General features: G+C 39.8%; 1 protein-coding gene across 4 annotated transcripts in view; it reads right to left on the bottom strand.

Moving 5' to 3' along the window:
* Positions 1-355: 355 nt before the first annotated feature.
* The window catches only part of LOC126272773 (tubulin beta chain), a 48396-nt gene continuing 23343 nt past the window's right edge, over positions 356-25408 (bottom strand). For all 4 annotated transcript variants that reach the window (XM_049975915.1, XM_049975916.1, XM_049975917.1 and 1 more), the window contains 2 exons: positions 10391-10643; positions 356-849 (listed from right to left, as the gene is read on the bottom strand). In XM_049975915.1, coding sequence (XP_049831872.1) covers positions 481-849; positions 10391-10643 — 622 coding nt within the window. In that variant the 3' untranslated portion in view covers positions 356-480. The remainder of the gene's footprint in view (positions 850-10390; positions 10644-25408) is intronic.

Genomic DNA, 25408 nt, shown 5'->3' with positions numbered 1-25408 from the left:
GTGATTTCATGACAACTGTGATGTGTGTGGCTGCATGGCCCCTCCCACTGGAAGTTCGAGTCCTTCCTCAGGCACGAGTGTATGTGTTGTTCTTAGCATAAGTTTAAACTAACTTATGCTAGCATCCAGAAGGCCCCAGTATGTGTATATCGATGATTTTTGAGAGGTGCCTATGAGGTCTGACAATGACATATTGAATTGCTGAATCTGGTTGTAAAAACGAAATAACTGCTCAATTTGTTGTATGGGGAATTCATTGTTAAATACACCATTAATGCTCCAGAAAAATAGTTTGTGTAATCAAGCTGTACTTTCGTGCCATAAACAAATAAAATAAATGAAATGCTACAGCAAAAAGGTTGATGAGTGTTTATTTATTCAGATCTTCAACAATAAGTTAACAGGTTTTAATTTGATTGAACAACACTAAAAACTGTGAATTAATGGACATACATGAAAATTGTCATGAAAATTTGGAAATTATGCTTCTTCTCCTTCTCCTTCTTCCTCTTCATCAAATTCTCCCTCTTCTTCAGCTGTTGCTTCCTGGTACTGTTGATATTCACTAATTAAGTCATTCATGTTCGACTCAGCCTCCGTAAACTCCATCTCATCCATACCTTCACCAGTGTACCAATGAAGGAAAGCCTTGCGTTTGAACATTGTTGAAAACTGCTCACCTAAGCGTTTAAAGAGTTCTTGAATAGCTGTGGAATTCCCAATAAATGTTGCTGACATTTTAAGACCACGAGGCGGTATGTCACACACTGCAGTCTTAACATTGTTTGGAATCCACTCAGCAAAATAACTGCTGTTCTTGTTCTGGACATTTAGCATCTGTTCATCCACCTGCAAATCCCATAATGTATATTATTTGTTTCTTGATCAGATATAATATTAATACACACACAACAATTACGTCAAACATTAAGAACAGAGGATTTATATTATTTGCAGAGTGATATTTCAGGCATTCAAGCTATTACCTGTTGCTAATAAATATCGATAAACATGTAAGAGGAATTGATCTATGGGAAATATAACATTCAAAACTTTTGGAATCTAAAGACCCATAATGCACACTGTGGGATATAATAAGTTCCAGAATCAACTAATATTTTCACATTGCTATTTTGCCAAAAGTCTCCAAATTAACTCACTGAAGACATTTTGTGTGATCTGAGGGTATATAACTACTTCTAGCTGATTACAACAACAGACCTCTTTTTCTATCTGAATGACTAATGGAAAGATTTGACTGACTCTAATTGGAACATGATTGTAGAGGCTTGCGAGTTTTAATATACTTTAGACAGATTTATTGGGAGTTATTTATGCTCAGATCCACTATTAACGATGTATACTTAGACCTTTCCAAAGCTTTTGATTGTGTTTGCTATAGAACTCTGGAGGAATTGCACAGCTATGGCATTAGAGGAAAAGCTGCAGACATTATAAAAATCTTTGCTGGAAATAAACACCAATAAGTTGAAATAAAACATAAATCTGTAAACACAGAGAAAAATGTATAGCTTGACTTTCTGCAGGTAAAATACGGAGTAGCTCAGGGCTCAGAACTAGGACCTTGCCTCTTTACCTTGTGCCTATATAAATGATGTTTCCACTTGCAGTAAATTAAAAAGTGATTATTTATGCTGAAGATACAAATTTAATAGTATGCAGCAACTTATAATGTGGTAAAGAGAATCAATGAGAACGTACAAAAGGCAGAAAGGTATTCTATTGATCAACAGGGAGAAAACAACATGTACAAAGTTTTAAACAAACAGAACTGACAGGCCAGAGGAATTTATTCTGAGCATTGGGAATGCAGATGTAGGAGAAGTGGACTGTAATAGGTTTCTGGGACTGGAGGAGGAAAAATTTCAGACATGGGGAAACAACACTCATAAGATCTGTTCAAAAATAAGTACAAATACAATCTTAATGAAGAAAAGTCCTACACAGTTTAACACACAAACCTTGCTAAAAATATACTATGAACTAATCTTTGCACAAATATTGTACTGTATACCAAAATGGGGAGAAGCAGCAGCAGTAGATGTACACATTCATGGAATTTTAAAACTTCAAAAGAATTCCTCCTGATGATGAGTGAAACCAATGCCACAGAATCATGCAAAAACAATTTAAAAGAATTTAAAATATTAACGGAACCAAGTCTGTAAATAACTGAGACACTATTTTTTTTTTAAGTAACTTACACAACACCTCTAAATGGAGATTTTCATGGCTGTAACACAAGAATTATAGAAAATTTCAATGTCCACAGCATAATGCTGTAAATGACAGACAGGGACCTAAAAACGCAGGAAGCTTATTTTATAAAAGAGTGCCACTTAGCATAAAGAGAATAAAGGAATCGAGCATCAACAAAAGCAAAAGGAAGGATCTTCTCATCTGTGGCTGTTCATGGAAGGTGAAGCAATACTTGCAGATGAATTCACTGATCAAAGATAAATTTGTAATTGGGAACATTTTTCTTGATATGGAAATGGACTTCCTGAAGGAAGGAAAAAGAAGAGCAAGTGTAGAGATGAGAATACGAAAAAAGAGAATGTAAAGAGTAAGTGCAAAATTGTGTTCTTGAGTGTATGTATTACTGCCAATGTGATTTCAAAAAGTTTCCAGTATGTATAAATGTGTAAATATTTTCTGTGTTGTGGCTTGCATAGCCCTATATGATTTTTAAAAAATATTAGAAAATGATGGATCACTACTCACCATATATTGGAGACATATCATGCACTCGGGCTTTGCAGCATGACTTCTCACATGCCAGTGATAAAAAAAAATGTCTGTCACAAAATTTTATCTGGTGACTACATCTGGCAGAAAATTGACGTTAAAGAGTGGCAATTTGGCAACACTGTAACCACAAGTATGATAACTACCTCTGTCAGCGCACATTATCTGTGTTTTTCAGTTGGTGCAGTGGATAGATTTTTGAGTTAGCTTGCAGGGGGTTGATGGTTTGATCCTAGGTTGGGGAATATGTTTTTTATTTGGTAAATGTAGTCCACGTGGTATGGTACCAGGCATCTGAATCATCAAGATTGATTGCAGTTGGTCCTCTAGAAAACATTTGCACTTACATACTACAACCGTAGATGTGGAACATTGGTAAGCTTTGAAAGAAGCCCATTCCACTTCGTGGGTGTGAATTTATTCCCACCACTTTATCTGCTAGATGCAAAACCTGTTTGCTTTATACCCTCCTCCCATGGTCCCATAGATTAGTACCAACTATTATTCTTGCCTCGTTCAGGTCCATTTCATTAGGATCTTACATTACCAGTAGGACTAGCAAGGTGCTTTGCAAATAATGTCCCCGGTTACTATTTTTATGTATCACCGAGGTCCCACTAATTATGCATTTCAAACACTGAATCTGGTAACTGCATGCAGTTTAGTACATATCTCAATGCATTATTATTATTCAGGTGGTTCAGATGGCTCTAAGCACTATGGGACTTAACATCTGAGGTCATCAGTCCCCTAGACTTAGAACTACTTAAACCTAACTAACCTGAGGACACCACACACATACATGCCAAAGACAGGATTCGAACCTGTGACCGTAGCAGCAGCGTGGTTCCGGACTGAAGTGCCTAGAACCGCTCAGCCACAGCGGCCAGCCATTATTATTATTATTATTATTATTATTATTATTATTATTATTCATTGCTGGAATTGTGAAAACTTCATGTCTATTACCATTAGGGAAACTGTGTAATTCGAAACATTTCACAATTAGCGGTGTCGAGATGAATCATGCAGAACAATATCTGTCAGCGGGGTAATGTGTGTTAGGTGGAACAGTGTGCAGGACCAATGGTGTGTTTACACTGTATGCACTGTCCACCAGACACCCATGAAAGACTCCAATGTCTGCCTCATGTACTGGAAGATGTTCCACTACATGTTCGGCGGAGGATATGGTTCCAACATGATGGTTCACCTCCACACTCTGGAATTAATGTGCAACAGTATTTGGACAGAAAATTTCCAGGGTAATGGCTCAGATGAGGAGGTCCAGTTGTATGAGCACCGTGTTCACTTGACCTGAATCCCCTGGATTTTTTCCTGTAGGGACACCTAAAGGAGCATGTGTACTCTACCCTGTCGATGAATGTGGAAGAACTGGTAGTATGTGTTTATGCTATTCTTGTTACTGTTGACACAGCTTTGCTGTGAAGGGTCCAGAGCTGTATGATGGGTTGCACAATGCTTAGATGTGTAGCGAGGTTGCTTTGAGCATCTGTTGTTCTGAGGACAACATATTCTGTTGTGAAGGTCATGTGGTCATTAATATGGACACTATTATTGTCACTAGTTGGCAATGTGTGACATCTGAGCATTCATATTACATGGAGTATAAATGACAAGTAGATGTTGTGTTATTGTACTGTGCTATCATCTTTAGCATCTCCAAATCGATATTGTTTTTGTAGTTAGTCTGTCCTATGACAGATCATTTGTTTTAACTGTCTATTTCTTATTTGTCTAACCATGTATTTGTTATATCCAGCATTATAAAATGTTGTGAATTTCAAATACATGTAATCTAAGTAATGCCGTATATTACAAAATGAAATTAACAAATAAAAAAAAGTGTGCCCCAAGCCAGGATCAAACCCTCCACCCCCCTGCATGCTACTTCAAAATGCTATTGACTGCAATGACTGTGCTAAACCAGCGACATCTGCTGACAGCAGTAGTTACCATATATGTGTTGACAGACTGCCACTCTTTAACATCCTTTTTCTGTTGGATGTACTTGCCAAATGAAACTCTGTGAGACATTTTTTTATCACTGGCATGTGAGGAGTCATGCTGCGAAGCCTGAGTGCACAAATTTCACTTCACCCTGTATACCTAGATGAAAACCATATCAGTTTTATATGTATCAGTAGTTCAGTAGTTTTATATGTATCAGTAGTCCACAACATCTAATGAGACAGTTATCAGAAGTAGTCTCTGATCAGACATTAAAAACACTTTGTTATGGGTCAGTTTTTGTACTGATTAATTATGGGATAGAGATATGAGGCTGTGCTGATAGCATACATATGAAAATAATATTCATCCTGCAGGAAAGAGCAGCCAGATTTATTTGTGAACTGAGGCATAGAGACTGCCACGGGGCAATCTCTGTACATCATAGATACCTCACAGGTTACTCATTGTATCTAAACACATTAATATTACATTTTTTTGTGACTCATCAAAGCAAAACAATGAAGTCCTCCAATATGCATGTCTACAATACAAGAAAGAAAGATTGCTGTACACGGTATGCTATATACACTCCTGGAAATGGAAAAAAGAACACATTGACACCGGTGTGTCAGACCCACCATACTTGCTCCGGACACTGCGAGAGGGCTGTACAAGCAATGATCACACGCACGGCACAGCGGACACACCGGGAACCGCGGTGTTGGCCGTCGAATGGCGCAAGCTGCGCAGCATTTGTGCACCGTCGCCGTCAGTGTCAGCCAGTTTGCCGTGGCATACGGAGCTCCATCGCAGTCTTTAACACTGGTAGCATGCCGCGACAGCGTGGATGTGAACCGTATGTGCAGTTGACGGACTTTGAGCGAGGGCGTATAGTGGGCATGCGGGAGGCCGGGTGGACGTACCGCCGAACTGCTCAACAGGTGGGGCGTGAGGTCTCCACAGTACATCGATGTTGTCGCCAGTGGTCGGCGGAAGGTGCACGTGCCCGTCGACCTGGGACCGGACCGCAGCGACGCATGGATGCACGCCAAGACCGTAGGATCCTACGCAGTGCCGTAGGGGACCGCACCGCCACTTCCCAGCAAATTAGGGACACTGTTGCTCCTGGGGTATCGGTGAGGACCATTCGTAACCGTCTCCATGAAGCTGGGCTACGGTCTCGCACACCGTTAGGCCGTCTTCCGCCCCAACATCGTGCACCCCCCCTCCAGTGGTGTCGCGACAGGCGTGAATGGAGGGACGAATCGAGACGTGTCGTCTTCAGCGATGAGAGTCGCTTCTGCCTTGGTGCCAATGATGGTCGTATGCGTGTTTGGCGCCTTGCAGGTGAGCGCCACAATCAGGACTGCATACGACCGAGGCACACAGGGCCAACACCCGGCATCATGGAGTGGGGAGCGATCTCCTACACTGGCCGTACACCTCTGGTGATCGTCGAGGGGACACTGAATAGTGCACGGTACATCCAAACCGTCATCGAACCCATCGTTCTACCATTCCTAGACCGGCAAGGGAACTTGCTGTTCCAACAGGACAATGCATGTCCGCATGTATCCCGTGCCACCAAACGTGCTCTAGAAGGTGTAAGTCAACTACCCTGGCCAGCAAGATCTCCGGATCTGTCCCCCATTGAGCATGTTTGGGACTGGATGAAGCGTCATCTCACGCGGTCTGCACGTCCAGCACGAATGCTGGTCCAACTGAGGCGCCAGGTGTAAATGGCATGGCAAGCCGTTCCACAGGACTACATCCAGCATCTCTACGATCGTCTCCATGGGAGAATAGCAGCCTGCATTGCTGCGAAAGGTGGATATACACTGTACTAGTGCCGACATTGTGCATGCTCTGTTGCCTGTGTCTATGTGCCTGTGGTTCTGTCAGTGTGATCATGTGATGTATCTGACCCCAGGAATGTGTCAATAAAGTTTCCCCTTCCTGGGACAATGAATTCATGGTGTTCTTATTTCAATTTCCAGGAGTGTATATGCAAGAAACTGCCATGCTTTATAAGGTGTCACAAAGGAAATATACTTAACTTGAAACTGAAAAAAAAATCACTAATTAATAAGTGTTTATTCTCTTTGAATGAATATTAATACTAACCTAAAGTGTTTTATTATTATTATTATTATTATTGTTATTGTTATTATTATTTTGCATTGTAAAATCAGAATATCTGTAATAATTATGATCTAATACCCAATTTTGTGTCTCCAGTAAGTCCAACCCCTCGTCCAAGTCATGGGAGATGGGCAACAGCATGGAATTGGGGATTGCCTGTAGGAGCGAGGTACAGTGGGGACTGAGTATGCCCTGGGACTGCTTCAGTAGCTGTGAAGGTCCTACAGGAATCCTGAAAAGTGATGACTAATGAGGCTCTGGTGAAGCTACGATAGGCCCAGCAAGCCAGTAGTGGATTATGATTTCTGCTTTCAAAAATTGAATGGACCTCGAAAAGGATGGATTTAATCAACGAACTGGCTATAAACAAGACTAAGATTTGCAACATTAAATATACAAACATTGACTGAAAAGGTGGAGGAGATGATAAACAGGATGGAAAGAAGGAAGTTAGACCTATTGGGGTTAGCTGAAACAAGATGGAAAGGAGAAGGAAGGAGAGACTTGCAGAAAGGCTAAAGACTGTACTGGAGTGGAAATGAGGAGAGAAGGAGAAATGGAGTTGGAATAGTAGTAAGAGATGGACTAAAAGAAGAAGTGAAGAGAATAAGCGATAGGATGATGAAGACCAAAACATCACTCAAGGAGACAACCATAGAGGTAATATAAATGTTTGCGCTGCAGGTGGGTTGCACTTCTGAGGAGAAGCAACAGTTTGAAGAGGAAATGCAGAATCAGATAGAAAGGAAGAATATGATAGTAATGAGAGATTTAAATGGACACATTGGAAGAGAAAGGCAAGGCTGCAAAAGTGTGCGTGTACCAGAGGGTTGGGGTTGCCGAAATGAGGAAGGTGGAAAGACTATTGAAGTTCTGTCAAAGGAATGGCTTGCTGGTTGGGAACTGTTGGTTCAGGAAAAGACAGAGCCACAAGATTACCTGGTACAGTCAAGACTTAAACAGAAAGTCAATAGTTGATTACTTCCTGTATGACAGTGAGGTGAATAGGAACATAATTGACATTAAGGTAATACCATCAGAGACTGTGGATAGTGACCACCGTTTGCTGGTAATGAACCTGAGAGGGACTAAGGATAATAAAGGGACAGAAAACCAGGAAAGACATATAAGGGTATGGAAGTTGAAAGAGAAAGAAAGCAGGCTACATACCCACAAATAGTAAAGGAAAGCAGTCCAAAGGATGAACCAAAAATGGTAGAAGAGTAATGGTGTGGATTCAAGGAAACATTAGTAAGTGCAGTGGAAGCAATATGTGGGAGGACAAGCAACAAAAATAGAAGGAAAGAAACACCCTGGTGGAATGATAAAACAAAGGATATAGTACAGAACAAGAATAGAGCCTTAAGGGTATGGTTCTAGAAGAGAACGGTAGAGACAACAGAAGAGTATCAGGCAAGCAAGAAGGAAGCAAAAAGAGTGGTGGTGGACAAAAGAAGAAATTGGATGGAACAGTGGACCAGAATGATGGAGGAGGATAGTGAAGGTTCAAAAAAGGTATTATATGGGATGATTAAAAGTAAGAGGAAGAACGGTACGACAGATTATTCTCGAATGGTGAATAAAAGTGGACAAGATGTAGAGAATAAGGAGGAACTCAAGAATATGTGGAAGGAGTATTGTGAAGAGGTCCTGAACCCAAAACAGAGACTTGGATGAGTATGAACAAGCTGAGGAGAAAAAAGAGGAAGAACAGCAAATAGAAAAAAGACCTTACATGGGGAGGAATGGAAGAGGCATTGGGCAAGATGAAGGGAGAGAAGTCACCAGGTCTGGATGAGCTAAGTGTAGAGATGGTGAGAGCAGCAGGAGAGGTGGGGATACAATGGCTATATCGAGTAGTGAAAATTGTGTGGAGACAGAAGACGATCCCAGAAGAATGGAAGAAGGGAATAATTGTCCCAATCTTTAAGAAGGGAAGTAGAAAAGAGTGCAAGAACTATCGGGGGATAACAATGATGAGACACTGTGCAAAAATTTTTGAGAAAATTTTTGGAAGCACGAATTCGGGCAAAATTAGAAGGAAGAATGAGAGACGAGCAACATGGCTTCAGAACAGGAAGGCCCATGGTGGATCTAATTTTTGCTGTAAAACAACTGCAGGAACAGCACTATGAGTATGGAATAGATCTATTAATGACCTTCCTGGACATTGAAAAGTGTATGATAGTGTATGTACAAGCAAAGTATGAAAGCCCTGGAGAACAGAGGAGTAGTAAAACATTATTTGGAGGATAAGGGAAATGTATCATGGAAGTGTGAGCTGTGTGAAAGCGAAAGGAGAGAGGTCATCTAGGATTGAACAGAAAAATGGCTTGAGGCAGGGAAGTGCACTTTCACCATTACTCTCCAATGCAGTGATGGATGATATATTGAGTACAGTAGCACAAGTAATTGGTGAAAGGAATACGAAAGCTATGGTGTTTGCAGATGATCTGATGATGTGTGGGAATAAGGAGAAGAAAGTTCAAGAGCAGTTGGACATAGGGGAATGAACAGTACATGAATATGGGATGAAATTTAGTATAAGTAAGAGTGAGATGATTATCACATCAAGAAAGGAGAGAGGAACAATGGATATAACAATTGGTGGGGAATGATTGAGGAGTGTAGAGAGTTTCAAGCACCTAGGAAGCCTGATACAGGAAGATGGAGAAAACAACAGCGAATTAAATGAGCGGGGGAGAAAAGAAGAAGTATTTCAGGAAAGTGTCAGAAGCCTGATATGGAGCTAGGATGTACCCCAAATCAGAAAAAAGGTTATATACCAGTCATAATATGTCCCAATCCTGACATATACATCAGAAACCTTGGTTATGACAGGAAGAGGGAAAAGCAAAGTACAAGCTAGTGAGATGAAATTCTTGAAAAACTGTACTGGAGTGACAAGGGTAGACAGGTTAAGAGATGATAGGACCAGAGAGTTAATGAATGTGGAGCCATTATAGGAGGAGACAGGGAAATCAAGGCTGAGATGGTATGGACACAGTAAGAGAATGGAGGAGAAGAGGATACCCAGGAGGATACAAGAGATGAAACTGGAAGGAAAGGGACCAAGAGGAGGACCATGAGACAGATGGCTGAAAGGAGTAGAGGAATGCGTCTAGAAGAAAGGAGAAGACCGGACCAAGGTGAAGATGGAGAGATGGTGGCAAGACAGAAGATAATAGAGAGGCCTATGTTCCATACAGACCTGGCCAGAGGCTGGAAACTGTCCAAGATGATGATGATGATGACCCAATTTTGTGTCCTTATAAAGTGCTCTATTATTTATATTGTGTATATGTAATAACTTAGACAAATGTAAACTGTATTTACTCTTTTTTTTGTACAAAACTTGTAAAAAATTGCCATGGCATTTGCAAAAGTTGTCAGTTGGTTGTTCCATGCAAAAAATGCTACAAATAAAATAAATTAGTCAATAACTCAAATATGTGAAAGACAGGAAATGCACTATTATGAAAGTTACAAATTCAATAAACTTCACCTCTTTCATAGACATACGCCCTCTGAAGATGGCTGCCACAGTGAGATATCGGCCATGTCTGGGGTCACAAGCTGTCATCATATTTTTTGCATCAAACATCTGCTGTGTGAGTTCTGGTACAGTTAAAGCTCTGTACTGCTGAGAACCACGTGATGTTAAGGGAGCAAACCCAGGCATGAAAAAATGTAAGCGAGGAAATGGTACCATATTTACTGCAAGCTTGCGAAGATCAGCATTTAACTGACCTGGGAACCTGGAATTTCAGAATACAACAACTTTTTAAGGATAATTTTTATTCTGACAAATATAAAAAACTATATTACATTATAAAATAGTAAATGAAACAGAATTTGTTCAAAGCATGTTATCTATGTGCAGTTGTTTGACCTCTATTCTTTTATTTGTTTTGTAAACATTCTCCCTTGTAGACTAACTGTGTGTTTTGCAGTGTCCCACTAAGGAACTGAAGTTTTCCACCTGCTAACTACGACCGAGCCTAAACCATTCCCCCCTCCCCCCAGAACATCTATGTTTCTCTGTTTTGTGAACTGCACAATTTTATATTTCTGGGAATTTAAAGAAAGCTTCCAATCTTCATAGCACTTCAAATTCTTATCAAGATGTGGCCGAGCATTGGTGCGGACTTTCTTCAAGCAATTCTTCATTATAGATAATTTTATCACCTGAAAAAGTCTGTGAATGCTAGTAATATCATTTGCCATGTTCCTAACATACAGCATGAACAGCAAAGATCCCACAAAACTTCCCTGGAGCACACCTGAAGATACTTCTACTATCAATTACTCCCCATCCAAGATAACATGCTGCATCCTGATTAGAAAGAAATCCTCAGTCCAGTCATCATCAATGTCATTTGATTCCTCATATGATCTTACTTTTGTTAGTAAGCATTAGTGTGGTTCTGTGTAACAAGATTTTCAGAAGTTATAAATATGCCATCTACTTTACTGACTTGGTCCATAAAGTATGTCATGTGAGACAAGAGGAAGTTGGCTTTTACATGAGATACTTGATTACATTTGAGATCAGTAAATGTTCTCAGAGTCTACAACAGATGTATATCAATAATAGTGCACTGTAGTTTTTTTAACAACTTCGGTAAACTGTCTTGTAGATCTTTGTTTTCTTCCAACCACTGGATGCAGGGCTCCATGATGTAATTATGGTCGAATGATCTTGATGAAAAAATTTGAGAAATCAGAGCTAATACAGAGGCCTACCAACAATCATTCTTCCCATGCACCATTTGCAATTGGAACAGTTAAGAGGGGATCAGATAATGGTACCAGAAGTACCCTTTGCACACAGTGTCAGTTGGCTTGTGGAGTATTGATGTGGGTGTAGGTAAAAGAAGTGCTAAAATAACTCCAAATTCTGTATAGAATCTAACAAGTATTTCAGAGTTCTAGAACCTTGCTCCTTTTTAATTTATCAGAGCCAATGCAATGGTGTGAAATCTACATCACTCAACTTTGCAATGGTGCAGGAACTGATCTGAGAGTGCTCTTACATTCTGCTTTGTAAAGAAACATTTGAAGATGAGGTTTGGAATTTGTGCTTTTGATTAGCTACCTTCAATTTTAGTTCCTGTGCTATACACATGTGTCTCAACACTAACTTTAATGTCACTAACAGCTTTTACATATGATCAGAATTTCTTTAGTTTCAGTATAGATGTTTTGATTAGAATTTGCTACAGTAGTCATTGAAGGCTTCACTCATAACCCTCTTGGCAACCAAATGCATTTCCTTCAGCATCTGCTTATCTGTTGCCATGTTTTACACCAATAGTGCAGTACTCACTGCTTCTTTAGAAGTTTCTATACTGCGACTGTATGGCATCGTATAAGGTTCCACCCATTATAACCTGTTAGACTATTCAGTTGTTGGTTAACTATTCATCTAAACTTGAGCCACCATTCCTGTACATTCTCCTACCCTGAACCAAACACTTCAAGTTTCTCTTGAGACCTGATTCTGCTTCCTGTTTATCTAGTTTACAGTACAGATAAATGTTTCTCCCGATTTCACTTGCTCATACTTTGGGAATCATTGTTGCTTCATCTACATTATAGTCATTGATACTAGTTTCAGTGTGGACATCCTCAAAAATGTCAGATCTTTTTTACATTATATCTGTGGGCATTCCAGCTGTGAATGGTTGCAGGGAGAGGCAGAACGCCAATAAATTCAATTAACACACACTATATTACTAAACAGGATGTACAATCAAATGTGTTTGCATGACACAGTTCTTCACAACAAGCTGAACTAATTAAAGATATTCTTCCTACTGCAGGCTAAACTTGCTGCTGAAGAGTCTTGTAATCTAATATTTTACACCATCAATTGTATGGTCCCTGCAGAGTACCCCCTCCCCCCCCCCCCACCACCCTTACCCTCCAGAGTGCAGAGCACTGTCAAAAGGTGGTCACCAAAGGTCCCTGCAGTTGCTGTGGCTGAATGAGTGCACAACAAGACTGGACAGTTACTCGGTAAGAAGAAAACAAGTTGCGCTGGTGTCCCTTTTCCCTTCTTAGTACAGGTGATAATGACTAAGGCAGGATAGGCATCATTGAACTATGGAGGTGAGTGCACGGCTGTGTATCAGGAGGAAATGAGTTTGGAAGTCACGTGATCATCAGTGGTTGATAGTGCCAACTGTCAAAACTTGAAGCCCATGAGAAAGACTGGCTGTGGAGTGTAGAAAAAAAAATGCACTGTACACATCTTATGAGTGCCAGCAGCTGTGCCTGGCAGGGAGCAAGTAACTATTTCAGACAGGTTTAATAATTCTTAGCTGCATGTTTAAATGCATGCAAGCTCTTGACAGCACACAATAAATTTAAGACCTTTAGTGGGTACCTTTTCAGTGACATATTGATTTCCCATGGGTCCTGCATGGAGCTGAGTGTTTACGAAATATGGCAGGCAAGATGACTGTGTGATGTCACAAATTCTTTGCACAGCCCTTATTTCTTGTGGGCCCCATCAAAACTTTCTTCCTGAGAAACGATCTTGGCACGGTGCTGTGAAGTGAAGGCCCATGGGGATGCCTCCATTTGAAATGCATTGCAGAAAGTTTGGACGTGATGTCCAATGTGAATTGGTCTTAATACATTAAACTGCAAATGAATGCTCAATAAATGAACAATGCAATGTATTACACATTTTAACAGTAAAAGAAAAATAGGTGAGCTAGAATAAATTTTGCAGTAATGAATGATGAATGTAATAAAAGTTAACTATCTTAATCACTTTTCCTGCTGGCTGAGGTTTTGCTGCTGCTGTTGCAGTCCTCTACTTGGATCTGCAACATTTTTATTGCTATGTCAAGACAGTGAGCTCTTTCAACACGACTGTTTTCAGGTTTGGGTGCATGACTCACTGAACTCTCCAGACACTTTGGAGAAATCGGAGCACAGTGATACAACTGTAAAGTATCATTTACCTGAAAATTCATGTTTTCCTTTGCTATCTTCTTCTTAACAAATGCCCTTACAGCTTCAGTGTTGATTAAATTGCAGTTTGCCACAGGCAATCACACAGCTTTAATTTCCTTGTTGACTGAGCACAATACACTCTTCAAAAGGTATTCTTGTGACCTGAAGGGCAGTTGCACATGTTCCAGTAGAACAGCTTCTGCCAGTTCCTCAAATGACGTGGCAGTAGATGGAAGTACTGCATTACTGCATCCTTTCTCTGATTCATAGATGTATTTCATGATACCGTTACTGGATTTGTCATTGTGTGATACAGAGCTTGATCACAAATCTGTTTGGTAAGTTTAAGAGAATGCTCCTAATTCATTCTTTGTAGTGTCTGGCTTTCATCTCAGAATGACTACGTGCACCTCTTTCTTCCCCGATAAAACATAAGCCACCATTAAGCATGAGCCCATTTTCTTTCCCAGTGTAGCACATTATAATCCCTTTCCCAGAACTGAACAGTGTTTGAATTCCTCCTTTTGAGCTGTCCACTTTAGAACACTTCCTCTGTGATAATCATGCTCATCTCATGATGTATAAGGAATTGTCGGTTCCTGCCATCTGAGCTTTCTGGAATGATTTGCATCACACCAACTCTCATCAGTGCAATAAATAGTTCATTTAGTGTTGTTTTACTCTATGCAAGAGCTCGTCTTTTTTTCTGTTAGTCTGATATTTCCCTTCTGTGCAGGTTTTTTGTTGAAATTTTTGTGTCTACCTCATTTTCCAAATAGCAGTCATATCAGAAAACTCTTCCACTTGTCATCAACTTTTCCAATAGGGATTCTACCATTGGAAATTGCTTTTCCATGTGGAAGTCATGGATTTTCCTTCTTGTTACTCCCTGTGTAAATTCATTGAATTGAAACTTCTGTCACCAGTCACAACTTCTTTTTTTGTTACACAAGACATGAAGTTTCTCTGTATTCTCTCATAATTCACTTGACTGTACTTTCACTAATACCGAGACAATTAGAAGTTCTCTTTACTGGCTGTAATACGGAACTGCTTGCGTCCTGTTCTTTTTTTGACCTCAAAGTAAGTAACTTACACTGTCTGCTATAGATTTTTCCAGCTTAATGAATGATTTGTGGTTTCACACAAGCATAAGGCAACTATAGAACTGACAAGTACACAGCTACTAATGTCTGCATGATTGTTTCCTATCTGACAGGAAGCCCAAATGTAAAGATTGCAGCATGGAGAATGATGGGGTAATGCTGTTAAGGCCCAGCAACACAGCATACATGAGAATGCTGAGCATAAAGGTGCATTAGAAAATATATTGAAGATGTGATATTACCGCTTATTTAGACTTATGTGCATAAAAACATAACTGTGAAAGGCAACAATAGAGCTTGCATTCACGCTTTTCATCTTGTTATACATATTACCATTAACCAAACTGCAGCAGCGTGTATCCACAGTTATTAGGACAAAATGACTAATCAGAAAACAAGGGAAATTGACTTTTAAATGGTGAATAGTTGTATCTTTGAACTGCACAAGGGAAATTCTTCTCCTAATTATGGTCCCTGTGACTCCTCACAGTTGACACTCGCCAAAAATGGCGAGTATTACCGTGCATGTCACCCCTTTTTCAACTAAAATGTAATATTTGTATGTCAAATGAAAGTAGAAATTTCCACAATTCTGGCAAGGCACAATATTTAGATGTTTGTAATGCAATGTGAACAGAATATGAGCTCAAAGTAAGGGTTCAATCAGTATGCAGCAGATAGATATTCTCCCTACAGAAGTCTGAACTCATTGACAAAGAGTCTTTGTTTTCTAATATTGTACATCATCAATGGTCTAATACACAGGGTGTTTTACACACAGGATCAATCAGTATGCAGTGAGTAGATATTCTCCCTGCAGAAGGCTGAACTCACTGCTAAAGAGTCTTTTTTTCTAATATTGTACATCATTGATGGTCTAATACACTGAGTGTCTATAATTTCAGTTCCAGTTTTAAAATGTTGTAGAAAGAGAATCACTGCTCAGAATGATGTCAAATGTTAACAGTATATTATTGATGCAGGGGAAAACATTATGGAACAAAAATTAATTTAAGAAAATTTGACCAATATATGGTGCTGTGAGCACCATAACATGAAGGTTGCTCTTTTGACACAGGACACTTGCATGAGCCCAGAGGTTACCATCTTTCTTCATGTTAGATTTTGGGAACTGCTCCATAACCAGGCGAGTGGTTGGGAAACCCAGAGTGTGCCAAATTATGGAGTTATTCAAAGAAGTTTGGTGTATTTGTTGAGGTACAAGGGGCATGTCCAATTTTGTAACATGTGACAGAGCATCAGCTGAGTCACACCTGATATGGATGAAAGTTCAATCTGTGGTTTCATGGACAGGTCATGAATGAAGGGTTGTAACTGTTAACCTTGTTGTTGTACTTTAGCAAACTGTTGATTGTCAAGGTGAGATGACAAAGCACTGATGCACTATAAATAGTTTGCTACAATATTCTGCACACCTTTCAGGTGGTGAACACGCATGATAAACTGAGCAATGTTGACTAAGTGCCAACTAACAGAGGTAAGTGCCCTTGGGTGTGTTTCAAATAGAGTCAGTAAGCAGATAATGATCATGTAAGTGCTGTCTTTGTACACCTTGTCTGAAGTAGCATGCTGCTTCATAGAATGCTAGCAGTTCCTTGCCACACCAGACTGCTTGACGCCTAAGAACCAATATAGTTGTTGATAATCTTGTGGTTGTGGCAGTTGCTGAATAGTCTATACATTGTTGTGTGAGATGGATGCCCAAAGCATTTACAATACATCCAAGGAAGATGACTTCTTTGAGTCAAAGTTGACATTTACAATCATTGATCATGACACTATTGTGAGAGAGACTGTCAAGGACTAGTCTGAGGTGCATGTTGTGGAAGGCATCATCCAGTTATAAAATTAAGATATCATCAAGACAAGCATAACAGAATAGGAACTTGAATAGTAAACCATCAATATAGTACTGCCATGTTTGCACTGGATTCTTAAGTCCATACAGCAAATACAACTTGAACAAACTGAAAGGCATTGTAATGGCCTTTTCTGAATGTCTTCTGGACACCTAGATATTTGTGTGTATGCCATCTTACAGTCAATGGATATTTGGTAGCAGATAGCTACCGAAATCACCACAAAACCTGAGAGATCTGATTCTTTTAGGGACCAGTTTTATGGATGAAGCAAGGAATGGGCATAGGACCAAATTATCCCAGCTCATGAGAGTTCTTCCACTACTGCACTGGTGCCATTGAGTAGATCCAGCAGTAGTCAATGTAGTCTGTGACGTGCCAGCGAACCAGGTGTGGTGATAATCTTATGAATTTTTCTGTTCTTAATGGCACACTCTATGAATTATTGTTGTGTAGAAACACTCAGAGACATGGTAGAGAGTGGGTGAAACAATATGTGCAGTACAGACCTCTGAAGTGGTAGATGGAGATGCTGTGAGCTACCTCCACAAATGATGGTAGAGGCACCTAGCATGTTGTAGAAATGTAGAAGAGATGGTCTATATAGCTGGTCAAGGTGTTGTGTTGTGAGGAGTTCCCACTTGACTTTTTGAATACTGTGTTGAAGGATGTTGTCACATTGAAAGTGAGAGTTTGTTTCATGTGTGTCAAAGTAGAATCACTGAATGTGTTGAATTCAGTTGATGGTGTGGAGGCACTCCTGAAGAAGCCAGTGACCATCGGGTATATCCATGGGAGTTGGGAACTGGTGCACAAAGTAGCCTGTTCTGTTATGTTGCGCCATTAAGGTGGCATAGCTAATGTCACCTGCGGTGGAACAGCCGTCAGTCATGTGAGTTAGCATGCCATCGGACAGGTGCAGAAATAGATGGAAGTGACAAAAGAAAGTCTGCTCAGATAACTGGTTCAGCTACATCTGCAACAACAAATGTTCAAGTGAATACGTGTTAGACACTCAGGTCTTGTGTGCAAGCCTGTGATCTATAGACTCAGACTGTCATATCATTTGCTGCACAGAACTGGATGGGCACATAGGCTGGCATTTGAAGCAGGCAGTGAAGTACTGACCTCTGAGCTAGTGTTGACGAGGTATAGAGAGGCACTGATATGGTCATGTAGAAAGTGTCTGTTGATGTGAAAATGGCATGGAGGATGGGATCTGTCATCATAGTTGTGGGTGTCCAGGTGACTTAGATATGCTGCATGGTCTGGTTCACTTCCTCCGAACCATGCGCAAAGTTTGGGAAATTGCATGGTGGGTGATAGTTGTGAGCAGAATTGGTGTATCATATTTGGTACCAGCAAAAGAGATACTTTGCAAGCAAGTGTGCGCCTGGTTGTGTTCTGTGAAGGCATGGAGCAGATAGAATATATGTGGGGGTATGTTGTGGCTGTGTGAAATCATTACTCAGGCCGAGCATGTTGACATAAGAGTCGACTGAAGTGAGGAGAGGTCGGCTCAGCTCTCGTATGTGGGAGGTCGATTGTGCATCGATTGCAGTTGCAAGTCACACTTGCTGCCATTGTTTGCAACATTATTAATTTATTATCTATGTTTTATGACAGAACACATTTGATCAGCAATTTTAAGGCATGCATGTTCATGCTCATGAGCAACTATGGGCAACTGGACATGCGGGGGAACCTTCACAACACACAAGGGCCATAAAGTGTGGTCAGGCATGAGGTGAAGATCAGTCTATGTGCAGAGGTGACAACAGAATTGAGATGGAGGTACTCATAGTATCTGCCATTGTGGCACGAGAACGAAAATTGCACAGGACAGTAGGGGAATGACCACAGCATTACAGTTGCGCAATAATTGGAAGTGTGAACATGGTTGCCAGTGCTAAGGTTACAGTGTATAGGCAATAATGATGATGAATAATTGCACAACACAGATACAAAATAGAACATTTTTATTAATGAAAGGAGTGCCAAATTCAGAAGTATCCAAACTCAAGAAAATCATAATGCAGACTATCTGTCAGAAGAGTTTTTGTGCGAGATCCTAGTCAACCGATAGCAATGATGTTTGTCGATGCAGTGTTCGCACAACTGTAATCGTCCTAGTCGGTTGTTGGATGACTGAGGTTCTGTCCAATGATGACAGAAAGATTGTGATCATACATAGTAGCGAGATGAGGTTTTTCTAAAGCTTTCGATTACACCTGGGAGTGGGTCTGGTGGTCGACATATACTCACCATTCATACTAAGTCTCGCCTAAACAATCTTGGATGTAGCTTCAATTTTTATCTCAATGGATTTGAATTACATACTGTGAAGAACACACAGCCTTAGTTTTCCATTATCCTTTCGATATCCTGTATACTTTAGAATCACCTTATGTGCCATATGTGTATTTGTTCATTGACTTGAACTGTGGTTGGTCTCTCGAAACAGTTTAAACAGAGCCTAACAAAAAGTTTGCATGTCTGTTTAATCTTCATCAAATCCTCCTTCACGAGTGCATCATATACGTGATGAGTAACAATAATAGTAGAAGAAAAAGATGAAGAAAATGAAATCCAGCAGTAATCAAGGCTAGTAAATGATTGTACTTGCACAAACTTTTTATGTACTTAAATGGAAGATGGAGTCTGACAACAACCTGAACCATTTATTGTTTGTCATATACTGGTAACCTCTAATGATTTCAATTTAGAGAAGCTTCATAACTGAATTAAAAGATTAAAGCTCAACAGTCAATTTCGTTCATATCTGTATGGGTCGTAAGCCAATGATGTATTTCTGACACTGGAGCTAAAGTGGTCCCTATACTGTCAACAATATCAGGCAGTAATATCATGCAATATATTCATGGCTTGCTACAGATGGCAAATCTATATTACGCAATATTAGTGCCAGATTATGGTTGCATACATGTGGCAGCTTTGGACTGCAGCTGTTATGTGGCTCTTGGACTGGTTTTGCGATAGTGTAATGAAAAGAGGAAGTGGAAATATGTGTAAGATTGGTACAAGATGAGATGGAGATCCTACTAAGTGACTTGAGGTCACTGAGCCAAATGATTATTGGAACTTCTGTAGTTTTGATGCTCGCTAATTTGCTGTATGGTACTTTTGGAAATGCTTGCACATATAGTTATGATTATATCTGAGTAATATTTATTTATTTAGATGCAGTTTTAAAAACAAGAACTAACACATTTTTATGTAAACAGAAATAAAGAAAGTTCATGGCATCGAAGTAACATATGGTACCGCTGGCTCCAGTATCTCGTCAGTACCAGCTCCGCTTTTCGACACACAAGTAGTTCTTTTCAGTTCTTTCTCATAATGTGCCCACAATGATTTTAAATTCTTAGCTAAATGAATTTTCCTCCTTCAGAGTAGATTCCCACAACTGATGATATTGCTTTATTTTCTTTTGGCGATTACTATACTCAATTCATTTAACACTAGAACGGCGGAGTTTCTGACAGTCCTCAAATGGCAGAAAGGATCATTTTGATCCCAGATAAATTATTTTCAAATTTGAACTAAACAAGCACTTATTTTAGTGTTTGTTAATCCATATCTTTTTTTAGTAATCACAATGATGATAATTAATAATTACTTAAATTTCAACAACATAATATCTTACTAATTTATTGTTGCTCATGCCAACAAGTTTCCTAAACTGTAGATTTTCATTTATCAACTATTTATGTGTGTAATCTTCCAGACACATTTAGTATATGTGTTTCATATTACTCTCGTATGTGTCCTACACACGGCTTTGTATTATTTTTCACTCATGTCACGGGAATCTGCTAGATGCACATAGTACAGATGATTTTTGTTTTATGCGCACATTGCCTTTGTGGCATATTACACAATTTTCCCTGGTCTTGTTGCCTTTGTGGGGATTCATTTGGCACTTTCTCTGCTTTTCTAGGTGATTTCAGTCCCATATCCTCTTGCTTTGCCTGATGTTCTTGTCCTTTTGTTCCCTTGAGTTCATTCGCCAGAGGAAGTATGAACTTCTTTCTTTTCATTTTCTTGTTCATTACGATGTTGTAGATGACCCATGCATTTAGTGTCACCATGTCTGCTAAAATAGTCCCCCATTCGGATCTCCGGGGCGGGGACTACTCAAGAGGATGTCATTATCAGAAGAAAAAAAACTGACGTTCTACGGATCGGAGTGTGGAATGTCAGATCACTTAATCGGGCAGATAGGTTAGAAAATTTTAAAAGGGAAATGGATAGGTTAAAGTTAGATATAGTGGGAATTAGTGAAGTTCGGTGGCAGGAGGAACAAGACTTCTGGTCAGGTGACTACAGGGTTATAAACACAAAATCAAATAGGGGTAATGCAGGTGTAGGTTTAATAATGAATAGGAAAATAGGAATGCGGGTAAGCTACTACAAACAGCATAGTGAAAGCATTATTGTGGCCAAGATAGATACAAAGCCCACAACTACTACAGTAGTACAAGTTTATATGCCAACTAGCTCTGCAGATGACGAAGAAATTGAAGAAATGTACGATGAAATAAAAGAAATTATTCAGATAGTGAAGGGAGACGAAAAATTAATAGTAATGCGTGACTGGAATTCAAGTGTAGGAAAAGGGAGAGAAGGAAACATAGTAGGTGAATATGGATTGGGGCTAAGAAATGAAAGAGGAAGCCGCCTAGTAGAATTTTGCACAGAGCACAACTTAATCATAGCTAACACTTGGTTTAAGAATCATGAAAGAAGGTTGTATACATCGAAGAACCCTGGAGATAATAAAAGGTATCAGATAGATTATATAATGGTAAGACAGAGATTTAGGAACCAGGTTTTGAGTTGTAAGACATTTCCAGGGACAGATGTGGACTCTGACCACAATCTATTGGTTATGACCTGTAGATTAAAACTGAAGAAACTGCAAAAATGTGGGAAATTAAGGAGATGGAACCTGGTTAAACTGAAAGAACCAGAGGTTGTACAGAGTTTCAGGGAGAGCATAAGGGAACAATTGACAGGAATAGGGGAAAGAAATACAGTAGAAGAAGAATGGGTAGCTCTGAGGGATGAAGTAGTGAAGGCAGCAGAGGATAAAGTAGGTAAAAAGACAAGGGCTGCTAGAAATCCTAGGGTAACAGAAGAAATATTGAATTTAATTGATGAAAGGAGAAAATATAAAAATGCAGTAAATGAAGCAAGCAAAAAGGAATACAAACATCTCAAAAATGAGATCGACAGGAAGTGCAAAATGGCTAAGCAGGGATGGCTAGAGGACAAATGTAAGGATGTAGAAGCTTATCTCACTAGGGGTAAGATAGATACTGCCTACAGGAAAATTAAAGAGACCTTTGGAGAGAAGAGAACCACGTGTATGAATATCAAGAGCTCAGATGGCAACCCAGTTCTAAGCAAAGAAGGGAAGGCAGAAAGGTGGAAGGAGTATATAGAAGGTTTATACAAGGGCAATGTACTTGAGGACTATATTATGGAAATGGAAGAGGATGTAGATGAAGATGAAATGGGAGATACGATACTGCGTGAAGAGTTTGACAGAGCACTGAAAGACCTGAGTCGATACAAGGCCCCCGGAGTGGACAACATTTCATTAGAACTACTGACGGCCTTGGGAGAGCCAGTCATGACAAAACTCTACCAGCTGGTGAGCAAGATGTATGAGACAGGAGAAATACCCTCAGACTTCAAGAAGAATATAATAATTTCAATCCCAAAGAAAGCAGGTGCTGACAGATGTGAAAATTACCGAACTATCAGTTTAATAAGTCACAGCTGCAAAATACTAACGCGAATTCTTTATAGACGAATGGAAAAGCTGGTAGATGCGGACCTCAGGGAGGATCAGTTTGGATTCCGTAGAAATGTTGGAACACGTGAGGCAATACTGACCTTACAACTTATCTTAGAAGAAAGATTAAGAAAAGGCAAACCTGCGTTTCTAGCATTTGTAGACTTAGAGAAAGCTTTTGACAATGTTGATTGGAATACTCTCTTTCAAATTCTAAAGGTGGTAGGGGTAAAATACAGGGAGCAAAAGTCTATTTACAATTTGTACAGAAATCACAGGGCAGTTATAAGAGTCAAGGGGCACGAAAGGGAAGCAGTGGTTGGGAAGGGAGTGAGACAGGGTTGTAGCCTCTCCCCGATGTTATTCAATCTGTATATTGAGCAAGCAGTAAGGGAAACAAAAGAAAAATTTGGAGTAGGTATTAAAATTCATGGGGAAGAGGTAAAAACTTTGAGGTTCGCCGATGACATTGTAATTCTGTCAGAGACGGCAAAGGACTTGGAAAGGCAGTTGAATGGAATGGACAGTGTCTTGAAAGGAGGATATAAGATGAACATCAACAAAAGCAAAACGAGGATAATGGAATGTAGTCAAATTAAATCGGGTGATGCTGAGGGAATTAGATTAGGAAATGAGACACTTAAAGTAGTACAGGAGTTTTGCTATTTAGGAAGTAAAATAACTGATGATGGTCGAAGTAGAGAGGATATAAAATGTAGACTGGCAATGGCAAGGAAAGTGTTTCTGAAGAAGAGAAATTTGTTAACATCAAATATAGATTTATGTATCAGGAAGTCGTTTCTGAAAGTATTTGTTTGGAGTGTAGCCATGTATGGAAGTGAAACATGGACGATAACTAGTTTGCACAAGAAGAGAATAGAAGCTTTTGAAATGTGGTGCTACAGAAGAATACTGAAGATAAAGTGGATAGATCACGTAACTAATGAGGAGGTATTGAATAGGATTGGGGAGAAGAGAAGTTTGTGGCACAACTTGACTAGAAGAAGGGATCGGTTGGTAGGACATGTTTTGAGGCATCAAGGGATCACAAATTTAGCATTGGAGGGCAGTGTGGAGGGTAAAAATCGTAGAGGGAGACCGAGAGATGAGTACACTAAGCAGATTCAGAAGGATGTAGGTTGCAGTAGGTACAGGGAGATGAAGCAGCTTGCACAGGATAGAGTAGCATGGAGAGCTGCATCAAACCAGTCTCAGGACTGAAGACAACAACAACAACAATGTCTGAGATGATGTAGAAGACATGCATTGGCCATTTCCTGCATACAGTCTTTGTAGTATATTTATGGGTCATGTCATCAACCGTGACAATCCCATATTTTGTATCATTGTAGAATGTTATAGTTTCAGGTTTATTCTTTGTTTTTTTTTTTTTTTGCTTATTGCTACTCTAGCATGAAATGTACTCAGAAGAACAACATTTTTATTCTTCTTTCCTTGGTATACAGTTATGGTGCAATCCAGGTTGCCACTATGGTCAATGGGCAGTGGTAAGGGCGGGGGGGGGGGGGGGGGGCTATGGGAGCTATAGCCCTCCCTCCCCCCCCTAAATTGAGAATCATATTACACTAGATAAAATGACTCAGAAATCAGCGAATATATTACTCTAATAGATTCAATCATTTTTTTTAGTAATTATGCAGCAACATAGGTTGCAATGCGTTTCAAACACATTTTAAGAAAAGAATAAGAGTGGCAAATAGCTTACTATCAAAACCAATAAATATCATTTAACTTAAAATGAGGCATCTTATTGTTTATTAATGCACAGTTTTTACCCTGAACTCCAAAACAGTTACCAAAAACTACTTTAAACAACACCAAATTTTACCAGTTTGTCGGTGGAGGATCCCAACTCTCCTTTTGCTAAGCAATATTCAATTCCCCCAAACCCTTCCCCCCCCCCCCCCCATTTAGCCCCCACCCCCTACGCGCCTGGTGGTGGTGGAGTGTATTTCAACATCGGGCTTCCTCACTTCATTGGGGATTTTATGATGGACCTTTTCATTGTACCAACTAAAGAGGTTTTCTTTTCTTTGAGTTTCTTAGCAAGTTGAAGAGACATAAAGAAGTTGTCATCACATTTCTTCCTTGAATTACAAATGGATCCATGAGATGCAGAATGACATGCTATTCAAGTCTTTGGTTCTGTCCATTCATGTTCTGTTTGTCAAGGAATGGAAAAGCAGAACATATATACTTTGTCATTACATTAACAGCTAATCAGAATTTGAGACCATATTTGTCTGGTTTATTGGACATGGATTGAGTATCACTGACATTGACAGTTGCTTGTCAATGGTTATATTTTCTCCAGTACAGTAAAAGCTTCTCCAAATTTTAAATCCAAGAGCAAATTTGTTTGTTGCCAGGCATTCAGCTCGGGTTGCTTTTTCATCGAAACAGATATCTGAAAAGCTCCTGAAATCTGACCCTTGGCGTAATGTCCTTGATAAAAGTAGGCCCCCCAGAGTGTGACCAGAGCTCAACGAGAGACTTATCTTTTGTGCACAATACACCCCGAACATACATGATGGGTATCAGTTTCTCCAGTTCCCCAAGTGACACAGTCCAGTCATTGTTTTTTGTCTTTATTTTTTCTACATGAGATGTAGCATTGTTTCATCAAATACAAGATGGAAGGCACTGATGACACAGCTGTCTACTCGTTGGTAAGCATAAGCAGTGGGATCTCCTCTCTCCTTCAGAGCATTCACAGCTGAGTG

Source organism: Schistocerca gregaria, chromosome 5 (assembly GCF_023897955.1).
Source record: "Schistocerca gregaria isolate iqSchGreg1 chromosome 5, iqSchGreg1.2, whole genome shotgun sequence".
NCBI classification, from domain to species: Eukaryota; Metazoa; Arthropoda; class Insecta; order Orthoptera; family Acrididae; genus Schistocerca; species Schistocerca gregaria.
This window is presented reverse-complemented; position numbering and strand designations above follow the sequence as displayed.